Source organism: Mustela erminea, chromosome 6 (genome assembly GCF_009829155.1).
Source record: "Mustela erminea isolate mMusErm1 chromosome 6, mMusErm1.Pri, whole genome shotgun sequence".
Classification (NCBI taxonomy): domain Eukaryota; kingdom Metazoa; phylum Chordata; class Mammalia; order Carnivora; family Mustelidae; genus Mustela; species Mustela erminea.
In genome coordinates, this window is record NC_045619.1 from 132,914,087 (window position 1) to 132,928,573 (window position 14,487).

General features: G+C 47.8%; 2 protein-coding genes and 1 pseudogene across 2 annotated transcripts; 1 reads left to right on the top strand and 2 right to left on the bottom strand.

Annotated features, from left to right (window-relative positions):
- Positions 1–14,487, bottom strand: part of LOC116594397 — a 1,026,621-nt pseudogene that overhangs the window by 34,019 nt on the left and 978,115 nt on the right.
- LOC116593635 (zinc finger BED domain-containing protein 4-like) lies at positions 8,208–13,585 on the bottom strand. Its single transcript, XM_032347902.1, is given in 6 exon segments — positions 8,208–8,638; positions 8,641–9,588; positions 9,591–10,092; positions 10,094–10,151; positions 10,153–11,232; positions 13,496–13,585. Coding segments are annotated over 5 exon segments (2,685 nt in total). The 5' UTR covers positions 10,899–11,232; positions 13,496–13,585.
- Positions 11,261–14,119, top strand: LOC116593636 (collagen alpha-1(I) chain-like). Its single transcript, XM_032347904.1, has 4 exons — positions 11,261–11,430; positions 11,558–12,648; positions 12,695–13,023; positions 13,109–14,119. Exons 1-4 carry the CDS (start codon positions 11,261–11,263, stop codon positions 14,117–14,119), a joined length of 2,601 nt encoding a protein of 866 aa, XP_032203795.1.

Consider the following 14,487-nt stretch of genomic DNA (forward strand, 5'->3'; position numbering starts at 1 on the left):
TATAGTTGAAGTTTTATAAATCACACTTATAAAATAGTATGCAATGATACATTAGATTTACTGGAGTATGGGGCTTTATCTTATCAAACTTCATTATCCTACTTACTTTAGACACTAAAACAATTCTAATGGAATTAACAAATCTAAATGGAAACCTACTGCAAATCGCAAATTCTGTAAAGTTAATTAACGGAAACTCTGGGTAGTCAATACCACCAAAGCAATACATCAAATCTGAAGAAGTACAAAGAGACTGGGTTATTGAATTCCAAAGATATGCTTGTGTTTCAGGGATGAGGTAAATCAAGATGTGGGAAACTTTAAAAAAACTTGTTGCCTCCACTGTTCAATGTCCTCCTCCCAGACCCTAAGATATAATGATGTAAAATACTACTATATTCTTGAAAGAATATTAAATTAGTATTTGAAAGGTTCTACTGCAAGGTTAGGTCAAGCTATCAGAGTTATATATGAGAAAATATGTTAAATACATTTAATAAACATGGACAAATTTAAGAGGAGAGTAATAGCGTTTTCTTCTAGTCTTATAAATATGATTGACATATACAAAAGTCTCTAAGTGTGGATTTTAACTATTCAGACTTCACTGTGTAATATCTTTTTTCCTGAAGATTTATAAAACTCCGCTCTTTGGGTCAATGTGAACAGTGTGAAATACATCACCTTTAAGAATAGATTATTAAGGGGCACCTGGTTGGCTCAGTGGGTTAAGCCTCCACCTTCAGCTCAGGTCATGATCTCAGTGTCCTGGGATCAGGCCCCAGGTCCGACCCTCAGCTTGGCAGGGAGCCTGCTTCCCCCTCTCTCTCTGCCTGTCTCTCTGCCTGCTTGTGATCTCTCTCTATGTCAAATAAATAAATAAAAATCTTTAAAAAATAACAAAAAGATTATTAAGTTATTTAACTGATGCTTTCACTCCTTGTGTTCAGAAAAAAAAATGATTCTGTACAATGGCACATAGTTTCTCAAAAGAATACAACAGGAAAACAAGACCTATCTTCAGTTTTGTTGTTGTCCCCTCTGTCAGAGTATTGCAGTGTTAGACCACCATCAGTAATCAATGAAAATTAACAGCTTTTTGTAAGAATTGAAAAACATAATAAAGAAATTGTTAGTGGCAAGTATATACTTCTATATTTTTTTTGCAGTAAATAAAGTAAATAAAATTCCTCTTTAAATTATAAAAATCTGCCACAATGTCAGGTGCTCTAAGGAAACATGTGTTATTTATAAATATTTACTTTTTTGAAAAGTCCCATGCACACAAACCATTCCTTCCTATTTACTAGCTTACTTATTTTTTGTAAACCTATTTAAGCATAGTTATGCACTTATAGCACTAAAGAGACTTTGTGTTCACCGAGTGTCTGTTGTTTTTTGTGAGGTTTTCTTACCCTTTTGAAAAATCTGACGACAGCTGTGTACCCTCTCCTCAGAATAATGCACTAAAGCCCTTACCCACAAACTTCCTTATACAAAGGGTTTAGGATCTTTGATTCTGTTCATTCCCGTCTGATATACAAAGAAAAATAGTTTTCTGCCATGTTCCTAGAGCTCTAAGAAAAGATACTTCATAACATCGCTTAGTAATGCATTCCAAATGGTTCAAAACCTCTCTTAATCAGTACCATATCTCAGAAGAGATCAGATCTCAGAAGTCAATGCAGACAAAAAACAGTTGTCCTCCTTTTCCCTGTTATTGGGTTAAATTGAACAGGTACATAGATGGAAATGTAACCATAAGTAAAAATCCCCAAATCCAGATTTTATCTGGGCCATTTTCATTTGAATAAAACTTTCCCTCTGAACTATGGACAAGCCGATAAATATGGAATATATAAGGTGAAGTGTTTTACAAAAACAAACATCTGTATTCGAATTTTCCTTTAGTACATTCAGGAAAATCTGGAGGCACTTGCTCAGACTCCAGATCATAAAGAACTGACAGTTGAAAGCAATGACTTTCTCAACAGATTTGAACATCTGCTCCCTGTCAATATTCTCAACATCTCATCTACCCTGCCCTCACCCTATTCTCCTCGGCTCTACCTGAAACGTGGATGGAAAGCAGTCCTGACTTACCATGCATTCCACATTTTGTCTTTCCAGTTATAAGCATTTTTCAGCAGCAGGAATTCAACAAATAATTATTTAAGTGCAAGCTTGTTAGATTTAACCCCCGTGAATCAACACTAGTTTCTTTACCCTTTTCTAATCTCTTAACCTTTGAATTGTTGGTTTCCAAAGTCCCAAATTATCCTCTAGATTTTCAAGATTGTCCTAGAAAAGACAATGGGAAAAGACCCAACTATCCTTACTATTACAGATATATGAGTAAGAATAAATATGGTAGTGTGAAAAATGTGACATGTAAGTATCAACATATATACTGTACATGAAGAAAAAGTCTTTGGAGTTCTTGATAATTTTTGAAAGTATAAAAGAGTCTTAAGAACCTAAACAGCTTGAGAACTGTTGAATTAGAACAGCTAAGTAATTTGTTCAATGACACACAGGAACTGAAGTTTGTTACTACAAAACCCATATTCTTCCTTCACCAAGCTATTCTACCATAACACCTATTATCACCCAGATATTTTTGGATTCAGAAATTCAACAAATAGAAAAATATAATATATGTATATATGTGGGTAACAATATTCTTTTCAGGTGTCTTTGTGTGTATGTTGTGTGTGTATGTAGTCTGTGGGTGAGAAATCATACATGAGTGTTGATAAACACTAATGGCTATGTTCAGCTAGACTAGCAGCTTGTTCTGGAAAATCAAAAGAATATATGCATTTCTTTGAGCTGTCAATAATTATAAAAATTTAACTTTCCTATTGGTATTAATTATTTATAACTAAGTATAGAAAGTGAGATGTTTGAAGATGTATCTTAGAAGTTGTATACCTTTTTTTTAATAGTCTATTTGAATGTAAGCTCCCTGAGAGTACTGTTTGTTTTTGTTTTGTTTTGTTTCTGTTTTTGTTTTGCCAATTTGGTTGACTCTTATAGGAACCTAGAAAAATTCCTGATGTTCAATAAAGGTTTTATAAATTAACAGTGCTAAAAATATACAGTAGAGAAGTTGTTAAAAAAAAATCACAGGCAAAGTTAAGTGACCATTCCCATCACTGGATATTTTTTCCTATTCTTTTCCTTCTGAAAATTCTACTTCTTTATTCTGACCCTTGTCTCAGCCAACTCAACTCTACCCTTCTTGATTATTGTATTTTTCTCCAGTTCCAGGGTTTCCAGGCCTTGTTAACCTCGCTTCTAAGGAGATAATCAAAATTTATATAACAAAATCATTATATCAGTGCAATACTTTCTGTGTTTGTCTAAATCCTTCATATCTGATTTGCCTTTTATAACCAAAGGCACTATATAAAATTGTTTTTTTTCCTCCTAGTGAAAAGTGTAATTATCCTTTCTCATATCATAAAATATAGGATTTTATCTATGAGAAATGGAGATCATCTTGACATTTTTAAGAAAAGATATAGTATCATGTGGTATGTCCTTTAGAAATATAATTGGCAGCCTTGGGAGAGAGACAGATTGGATACAGGGACTTGTCAGGAGGCAATGTTGATAAGTAGAGAAAGAGAATGAATAAAGAAAAAGCAATCAGTTTGGAGCAAAAGGGATAAAACCTAGAAATGTGTAAGAGAAAGAAATGCCACAGTTTATTGTAAATAATTATATAGGAGATAAGGGAGAACTCAGTGATAACTGAAATATTATGCAGTTTCTGGGAGGAAAAAATGTCATGCCTGAGATAATGCCTATAAAAAATAAAACATGTATGTGGAAAGTAAAAATCTGCTTGAAAATCTTGACGTGTGGTGCCTGTGAAACAATGAAATGAAGCCGTCTAGGTAGCATGTAGAAATATCTGGTTCTAATACTTAGGAGAAAGACCAGAGCTAGGAAAAGAAATTTGGCAATCACATATTACTGGTGGAAGCAGGATTTGGTAAAAAGGATGAAATCATATGGTGAAGGAGAGAATGAATTACAAAAATGCCTAAGGGTAGAAACCTGTAACTCAGTCTTCTCAGATGCTTTGGAAAAGTGAGATGGGATAAACAAACATATTTTATAAAACAAAAATACAGAAGGACTTTCTTTTAATATATCTATCTAATTATTTATGTCAATGTCCACCAAAAAAAAAAAAATTAAATCATGGCATATCAACTACATGGACCATGATTAATCATAAAGAAAATGTTTATAATAGTAGACTAAAAGTAAAATTATAAAATACTAGACACTATGCAGTATATAATAACACCATTACAATATAAAATATAAAAAATTTATTTAAAGTAATGTAAAATATAAAATATCATATAAAATAACTATTGAGAAGCATATAAATAACTATTGAAAAGCAAGAGAAATCAATGTTTAAATATGGGCTCAGTGAGGAGACTGGATATTAATAGGTTTGTTTTTTTCTTTTTTTTTCCCAAATTGTCTGAACTTCAGTTTTCTCATTTGTAAGTTAGGAATAATAATAGTTTTCTTTTGCATAAATGTGATCATTACTAGCACTTGATAACTGTTAGATATACTTATTAATTTTGATAATTGGAAAAAATAGAGAAAAGCAAAATAAATTGCTATTTTTAAATGGTTGATTGTCATATTTTAAGAAACTGTTGTCAGTCTTTATTAGTTCAATTTCTGCACTCTGAGCAGGTTACTCAGTCTCTCTGTGTCGATAACAATAGCACTATGAGAATATAATGAACAGGGTAAAACCTAGAATAGTGTTTGTGAATATATTTTTATTGTATTTATTTAGAACTCATTTTTTGTTAATGTTCATAATAACTTATAAAATGATCATTTTATGAATTTCTTAGGATTTTTTAACTAAATATTGAAAAATGCAGGCTGTTCTTGAAACATAAGTTCTTTCTTTCTTTCTTTCTTTCTTTCTTTTTTTAAGATTTTTTTATTTATATATTTGACAGGCAGAGATCTCAAGTAGGCAGAGAGGCAGGCAGAGAAAGAGGAGGAAGCAGGCTCCTCCCTGAGCAGAGAGCCCGAGGTGGGGCTCGATCCCAGGACTCCAGGATCATGACCTGAGCCAAAGACAGAGGCTTTAACCCACTGAACCACCCAGGCGCCCTGAAACATAAATTCTAAATAGAAAAATATCCAGTGAAAACAAGCTTGGTATCTTAACCTATCTTAACCTCCAATATAGCCAATTACTTTTTCTCAGTTTTATTAATCTACCTTAAAAAAATAATCATCGCATTGTATATTATTGAGCTGTGATATTTGAGTTTATTTTATGTGTGTGTTAAAAGGTATGTGAATATCTGCTTTTCAACTTGGGAGATCACAGACCATTTATTTTCATATTCTTGACATTTTATGCATTATCTTTTGTCTTCAGTATTTACAAGTTCTATGAAACAACACAAACACACAACATCTTAAAAATGACAATGAGTACTCAAGAAAATGTAATCTAGGAGTTGGATAATCTTAGTCAAGCAATATAAGCTTTTCACAATTTCTACACTTGAATAAAAAAATGAAACAAGATGTCAAGGGTAACTTCAGGTTTATTCACAACTTCATATAACCAACTAGATTCTTCTGAAACTAAAGTACTAAGAGAGTAAAACAATCTCAAATATAAATTTTGAGAGTACGCAAAATAAAATATTTATAAAATTACAGCATTGTTACTATAATTTGTTTTTAAACAAAATAAGGCACCCGACTGGTGTACCCTGTATCTTACACACTGATCCTTTCCTTCTCAGTATCCAGTAATTCCAGAGGAATACAAAAAAATAAAAAAAGTTATTCTGTTGGAGGACATGTTCCTGTGGATGCTTTTAGGAATTCCAAGTCAAAATCAGATATATTCATTCATATTATAATTGCTAAAATATTACTGTAGTTACTGTGACAAATTATAATTCTGTAATAACTAAATCTACTTTTCACTTTGATAGGCAACAGGAAAGCAGGAGATAACTTTTGTACAGTGCTTGGGATTTATGGACCCTAGAGTTCCAGCACTGTCTTCAGATTTAACTCTTCCACTTTCTTGTTGTCTGACCTTCGCTAAATGGTTTAAGCTCTCTGAAACTTAGTTTTCTCATTTACAAAATGAAATAATTATAATGACCTATAATAGTTATGCAACTCTTAAGGCTACCATGAGTATTAAGTGAATCAATAAACAGGTAGCACTTAGAACAGTGGCTAGCAAATAGCACACAATAAGTAGTATCTATTGTTAACATATAGAAATGTATGTCTTTATGGGTCTTAGAGCCTGTACATTTCTGCAAGCAATTGTTTTTGATGTTGAACCAATAATCTCCCTGAATAAAATTTCCCTATTGCATTTTAAATTATGGAATCTAGACATCCTGGGACAGAGATGCAGTTAATGCATCTCTGCAGAGGTGTCTCTGATTATGGAGAACCTTGAAACAAATCAATAAGTTGATATTTCTCTTCAATCAATTATATTTTATCAATACATCTTCAATATCCCTAATGGATAAAATATTATAAATCATTTGATTTTTTAAACAATGTGGTAAGAAATAAGGCAGCAAAAATATTTTACATGATCAATAGAATATAACATTCCTTATTACTATTTTAAAACAACTTGTTCTCCTGGAGAATTTTCTTCCTTCTCTACAACTTAGTAGTTTTGTGACCTTGTACTGGTTTTTCTTTTCTTTTCTTTTTTTTCTTTCTTTCTTTTAATTTAATCTGTATCTCAGTTTCTTATCCAAAGGGAAAAAAATTAGGTAACATAGAATGTTCCTCATAGTGTTGCTGTAGAAATATAATGAAATGACACATGTAGACACTTAGCAGAGCTATAATATAGCAACACTGGGTTGTTGAACTTGTCATTCAGGGCCCAAATCAAGTTGCATCATTTATTCTTCTTTTTCCCAGGAGTTATCTTTTGGAATCTAGTTTCAAAAGTACATTCTGAACTCCGAAATTTTCCATTGTTTTTACCGGACACCTCACAAGCTTCCAACATCTTTAAGCTGGGCTTCCTGCAAAGCTGCCATGTAAGTCATCATGTTACTCCACGTTTCTTCTCACAACTACTCACAAACTCCAGTGCTTCCTCATCGCATTTAAAATAACATCCAAAGTCTTGAATGAAATCTGGGTCTTCTCCCACTTCTTCAGAACAAACCATCTACCTTCATCTCCTTGATGCTCTTTGAATAAGTCAAACAAATTTTCACCTCAAGACCTTTGCAATTGCCACTTTTGGTTTGGTCAATTATTGCCTGACTATAATACATGACTCAGTATTTCAGTTATTTAGAACTCTGCTTAAAATTCATCTACCTCTTATTCCCTACTGTCTTCTTATCTTTCTATTTCTATCTCTGCTTGATACATATTTGTGAACTTAATGAGCCTAAATATTCTGTTTTACAGAATATCTGTTATATCCCACAGTGCCTGGTAGGTAGCAGGTACCAATATTTGTTAATAAGCTTAATTGCTATTATAATAATTATCTGAGTAAGTTCCAGAAAATATACATTTCTTTTTTCTGATCATTGAATTGTAACTGCTTATAAAGTTAAAAATTTCAGAAAATAAATATTTGGCAAAAATTATATTGTCAAGAGTTACTACTGCCCCCCAACCCGCCATTCCAAGAGATATAATTGAAATTTTTTGACAAATTTCCTTTCGGCATATTTTAGTGCATTTCTATTTTAAATAATTGAGATGGTGAGTAAAACAGAAATTATTATAGCTATTTAAAACAAGAATATGAAAAAAATAAAAATAAAACTGGAATATGTTTAATATAGGTTATCAGATACTTATAAAATATGAATTATAAGGAAACATGAATAAATAAGGATACAAAAAGTCACTGTTAGCGTTCCAGATGCCAGTCCCTCTCAAGGTGTCAGGCAGTCACAGGAATCACAGGAAATTTCGGGGGATAAGTACAAAGTTTACAGCAATGAGGTAGAGGATTCACAGAAAGTCACCCTGAAGGACTGCAAAAATTTCCCAACTGCCAAAGTGCGTGCTTATCCACTAATGCTGGAGGAAAACTAATATGCTCCAAGCTGCCTGTCCTTTATTCTTCTCCATCTCAGTAAATGCTATCCCTTTCTGCCAGTTGCCCACACCAATTATCTAGATAGCAAGGACGTGCTCCACCTGGACGGGACGTCCTGCAGGAGGTGGTGCGGCGGCAGCCCATAGGCCCTCTGCAGCTCCGCCAGCTTCTCCTTGGCCCGGGGCGAGCGCTGCACCCGCTTGCACAGCTTCCGCGCGGTGCTCAGCAGGCTCTGGACCATGCGCTGGCTCTTGAGGGCCTCGCTGACCACCAGGTTGACCGTGTGGCTGAAGCACTGCACGCCGGCCCGCTCCCCCTCGCTCAGCATCTTCCCGATGCTCGGGTTGTCGGTGACCGTGATGCCCACTTGCAGGCCGCTGGACGTCACCCAGGCCTCCCACCAGCCCTCCAGCTGCTTCCGGATGCTGCTGCCGCTGTAGTCGCAGTACACCTGCGACACGTCCAGCAGGGCCCAGCCGTGGTGGTCCTCGCGGTACGGCCGGCCGACGACGCGAAGGTGACCCAGTGGGCGGTGAGCGTCAGGTACTCGCGGGTCTGCGTGCTCATCCAGATCCCGGACGTGAAGTGGACCACGCCGCTCTCCTCCTCCTTCAGGTGCGACAGGACTACCTGCTTCACATTATTGTACATCCCTGGGATGGCCGTCCTCAAGAAGTAGGATGGGGAGGGCACAGAGTACTGAGGTTTCAAGTATTTGAGCAGCCTGTTAAAGCCAACGTTGTCTATGAAGGAGTATGGCTGGAGGTCAAGTGCAATCATCTCAGCTATGAGACTCGTGATTTTTTTGGCAACGGGATGAGAATCGTAGAACTTCTCGTTGGGGTCTTCGAAGGAGGCGGCTCCGAGCAGCTGGGCGCTCAGGGGACCCCGCGGGCCGGGCGAGGAAGCCCGCGCGGCCCGGGGCGCGTCGGCCTTGAGCACGCCACTGTGGAACCGCTGCAGGTGGCGCAGGAGGCAGGTGGTGCCCAGGTTGGTGGGCTTCTTGCCCCTGCTGATGGTGCGGCCGCAGTGCAGGCACACGACCTTCGTGGGGTCCGCGGAGCAGATGGAGAAGTGGTTCCACAGCTTGGAGGTCTTCTTGCTGCTCACAGGAAAGAGGACCGGACTGTGTCTCGGGACCAGGGAGGGCAGGTCAGTCGATCTGGAAGCGGCGCCTTCCGCTGAGGCCAGCGTGGCGTAGGGGGAGTTGGCCAGGCTGGCGCCCAGCGCGCCCTTCGGGGCGCCCACGACGTCCGCGTGCCGGCGGTACAGGTGCCGCATCAGACAGCTGGTGCCCACGTCGCCCCTGCGGCCCAGGCTGATGACGCAGGCGCAGTGTCAGCACAGGGCCTTGAGGCTGTCGGTGGGCGCCAGCGAGAAGTGCTGCCACACCTCCGACTTCAGCCTCTTTATCACCTTCTTTCTCTGCTGGGACCCAGCGCCACAGTCCAGCGGGCCGGGCTTAGGCCGCCAGCCTGCAGCTTCTCGGGGGAGGACGCCAGCGAGGCCGCGCCCACGTCGTCCGAGGCCGGCGCAGTGTCCTCCGCCAGCGCGTCTCCGGCGCTCAGATGCACCTGCAGCTCCTCAGGCAGCCGGTCCGGGGAGGAGGACGCCGAGGGGGACGCCGGGGCCGGCTGCCCGGGCGAGGACGCCACGGAGCTCGGGTCTCCGTCGGGAGGCGGCAGGGCGGGCAGCAGCGTGGGGGGCGCGGCGTACAGCGGCGGGATGCCCGAGCCCCCGCCGTTCTCCAGCAGCAAGATGGAGCGGTGCGCTCGCCACATGTGCCTGATGAGGCAGCTGGTGCCCACGTCCTTCCCGTTCTTGCCCTGGCTGAACTCGTTCATGCAGTGGACGCACATGGCCTTGGAGTTGTCTAGCGGCGACAGGTAGAAGTGCTTCCACACAGCCGACCGCCTGCGGGACCCGGACGTGCCCTTGGTGAGTGGCGGGTTTCTCTCCAGCCTGGTTCTCCGCGCTCTCCTCTCCCGGCAGCGGGGGCAGGTGCGGCGGCCCCCCCCAGGGACTCCTCCCGCCCGTACCTATCAGGGGCAGACGTGTCTGGGGGGACGTCTTCGGAGGGGACCACAGGCTCCTCCGTCACGTCGTCGGGGGACGGCACCTTGGATGCCAGCTTTGGGGCGAGCTTGAGGGGTGAGCGCGTGGCGCCCAGGTCTCCAGCGTCGGCGGGCGGTGGGGGCAGCCGCAGAGGCGGGGGCGACAGGGAGGGCAGGGGCGGCCCGCCGCCGCCGGTCTCCTGGCCCAGCACGGTGGGGTGCGCCCTCCTCACGTGCCGCATGAGGCAGCTGGTGCTCAGGTCCTTCTGGTTCTTCCCTCGGCTGAACTCCTTCATGCAGTACGTGCAGATGGCTTTCGTGCTGTCCCGCGGGGAGATGAAGAAATGCTTCCAGGCCGGCGACTTCTTCCTGGAGCCGACGCCCGGGCCCGAGAGGAGGCTCTGGGTCATGGCCTCCATGACCACGTCGTACAGTGTGCTGCTGTACTGGGAGAACAGAGCCCCGTACTCCTCCTCCTGGTCGGCGGGGAGGCACTGCCCGGGGGGCTCGCGGCCCCCGCCCGCCTCCCTCGCCTCTGTCTGCTCCCCACCTCGCTCTGCCCCGGGCCTGTCCTGCTCCCACTTAATCGCCACTCCTTCCAAACTGTGATTAGGGATGCGAACACCATCTTCCTCTTCTATTTTAAAATTTATTTTATCAGAAACCAATTCACCATCCCTTTTGGGATGAGTTTCCTGGTTATTCTCCATAATTGACCATAACTACTCGGGCCCCGTCGTTGGAGATGGGTAAAAACCTGATCCGAAGGCTTATCTGTGCCCCCAAATGTCCACCATCTTCAGCCTTGGAATATGAACTCCATCTTTTGAATGCGAACGAGCACAGCAGATCATAAACCCCACCGAAGGGGCAGGCACGCGGGGAGCACACCAGCTCGCCTCAGGGCGCGGGCCACCACCTGCCCGGAGCCCCGCCGCGACCCGCTTCTCCACGCAGACACGCACTGACACAGCGCAGACCTGCATCTTCTCCTGGAGACTGGACGGCTGTCATCTCGGCAGCACGACGACCCTCTCGCATCGCCTTTTCCCACGGGGACCAGGGCAGTCCCATGAGGGGCAGTTGTGAAACTGCTGCAGTGGCTGGAAGCTACCGAGTTTTCCAAGTGTCCTTCTGCTTACAGGATGTGGAGCGCAGCCTCCGCCAGCGCCAGCGTAACCGGAGCCGTTCCGGAAGGGCTCGCGCTCCCGACGCCGCTCCCTGGGGAGGCCGTCCACTGAGGTCAGTCAGCAGCGGCCTTGGAGGAAAAGTCGCCCCTTGTGTTTTGCATCCATGGGGGTGCTGAGCAGGACAGAGCAGGTGCAAGGCCTGGTCTGCACCACCAAAGGGCCAGGTCCCCCGTCCACAGCAGGGAGCCATCTCCAAGAGCCGCCACGGGGCCAGCAGGCGCCAGCCTGCTGCACCCCAGCCCCAGGCCACCATCAGCAGCGGGTGCTGGGAAAGGGCTGGGGCGCAGCTGCCGAGGGGCCTTCGCGGAGCCGGCGCTGGTCAGGAGCACAGGCCACAGTGGCCCCGGAGGCACCCACAGGACTCGGGCTCTGCCAGGGGGCCGGCCTCTCCGGGACACTGAGGCGTCTTCCCTGGGGCCTCCATTCAGGACCCAGATCCTCCAGGCTGGAACCCCCCAGCAGAGAGGTCTTCCCGGAACAGGGTCTCAGACGGAACCTCCCGTACTTTCCCAGACGCGCTGGCGGGGCCGGCTGCAGAGCCGGCTGAGCCCTCCCCGGGTCAAGCACTCTCCGCCCCAGGACTCTGCTCCGGACCAGAGCGCGAGAGGGGGAGGCTTCGGTCTCCTCCCAGCAGCGCCTTCCGGAGCTCAGACCACCAGAAGCACGTCGCCGCGGGATTCACCAGGGAGGGATCCGGGCCACGATCCGAGCCAAGTCGGGACGCAGACAGGCCCGGCGCTGGAACGTGGGGCGAGGGAGCGCGGGAGAGACACGGGCGAGAGGAGAGTCGTGGATCGGAGCCCCGTGGAGCGCCCGCGCCGCACAGGCTGCAGGACGGCCGGAGATGCCCGCGGCTCCACGCAGCCCAGCTCCCCGGAGCCCGGCGCGCCGCCGAGAACAGCCACCTACGGCCCCGGCCGCGAGCCCGGGCGGCCCCGAGCCGAGCGAAGCCGCAGCCGGACGCCGCTCGGTGCACGAGGCTCAGCAGGACGCAGCAGGCTGCAGCGGCGGAGCCCCCCGAGGCTCGGCGCCGCGCCCGCGCCCCCGTCTGCCGTCCCTCACGAGGCGGCCGCCGCCGAAGGCCGTCGGACCAGCGTCCACGAGCCGGAGCTGCCGCGGCCCCGCAAGGAAAAACGTGAAGACGAGGCGCGCGCGGACGGCGACCCGCACTCGGCGGCTCCGGCCGCGCCTCCGCCCTCTGCTTGCTCTGCGGCCTCGGCAGGGACACAGCCCGACACGCCACACGGCCCGGCGCGCCCCGGCTGCACGCGTGGCCGCAGATCCAGCTGACTGTCCTCGCGGCGCCCGCGCTCCAGGCTGCGGCCACTCCCTCAGCAGCGGGTCCCTCACCAACCCCGGCGCGCGCGGGGACCCCCAGCGCAGCGGCGTCTTCACGTCGGAAACACCAGGCCCACGCGGGACCCCGTGCGGGTCTCGTGCAGAGAAGCGCGGCGGCCTGGACCGTGCGTCCCCGCACCGCGTCCCCGGGATCCCCGGAGTCGAGCGCAGCTCCCGGGAGCACTTTCCTCTCCAGACGCGGCCTCGCCTTGGCGCCAACCCGAACGCGGCTTCCTCTTCCTCGCACGCGTCCCCCACGCCGACCGGGTCCTCCCGGCCCCGAACTTGGCCACGACGGCGCGGACGAGCGAGCGTTGTTCGCGGGAGGAGCGGCACGAGGTGCCCTGCTGGGACGCACCCGCTTCGCTGAAGTCTGAACCGGGATTTTGAAGAGATTTCATGGACTGACCCGAGAGCGAGCGGGCCGGAGCGGCGGCAGCAGCGGGAGAACCTCCCCGCGGAGGACCCCGGGACTCGGCTCAGGTCGGCGGGCGCTGACCCCTGGGGCCGCGCGCGCCCTGAAGCGGCTTCGCAGAAACGCTGCGCGGGATCCCGTTAGAGCGAACTCCGGAACAGCTTCCCGTTTTCTCGGCGGAGACGCGCGGCCAGAGCTGCCCCGCGGCCGGAGCTGCCCCGCGGTCAGCCGGGCAGACTCGCGCGCAGAGCGGGGGCGCGCGCGGGGGGTCACCGCACCTGGGAAAGCGCAGGGGCCGCAGGGGCCCGGCGCCCTCCAGCAATGGGGCGGTGCCGCTCACGGCAAAGGGCGAAAGGAGACCCACGGAGACCGAGTCCGAGTCCGGGCCCGGAGGGACAACGGCGACGGGAAGGCGCAACTTCGATTCGCGTCTCACCCACGAAGTCCGGGCCCGGCCCAGAGCCGCGGCGGCCGCGCTTCCCGGACACGCGCTTCCCGGGACTCCGACCCGCCGCAGCGGCTCTTCCTGGAAACGCGCGGGCGGTTGCGCGCGCTGGGCCCTCGGGCGCCTCGCGGGGGCGGACGAAGCGCGGGGGGCAGACCGCGGAGCGCACGCCGGCCCCGCCCGGCCCCCCACAGCCCCCGGCCCCCGCGCGGCCCTGGCGGCACAACTTTTGGGCGCTCGCAGCGCTTCGTCAATAGAGCGCCGCCGTCCGGAAAACGCATCTCTGGCGCGACCCGCCTGGCCCGCGCGCGGCAGCTGTCAGCCGGGGGGCCCGGGGCGGGGGCGCGGGCCGGGGGTCCCAGGGGTGCCGGCCGGCCCCGGCGTGGCGGGCCTCGCGGCCAAGGCGGGCGGCCTGAGCGGAGTCAAGGCCCCACGGGAGGCCGCGCCCGCGCCCGCGCCCCCGAAGACGCCCCCGGCCGGGCGCGCGCCCCGTCGCGGCGACCTGGTCCATACATTTTTAAATGTCAAGTTCATGAAAAATAAATGTTGAGGAGTGGTTCCAGATTAAAAATATTAAAGCTAGTCAATGAGGTTTATCCGAGGCGCGATTATTGCTAATTGAAAATATTAAAGCTAAATGATAAATTGATTCTAATTTGGATCCCAGACCAGAGGAAAAAAAAAATGTCTTTCTTTTGCTATAAAAAAACATGCGCAGGGGGAGCCTGAGTGGCTCAGTGGGTTAAAGCCTCTGCCTTCAGCTCAGGTCGTGATCCCAGGGTCCTGGGATCCAGCTCCGCATCAGGCCTGCTTCCTCCTCTCTCTCTGCCTGCCTCTCTGCCTACTTGTAATCTCTGTCTGTCAAATAAATAAATAAATAAATAAATAAAATCTTAAAAAAAAAAAAATGG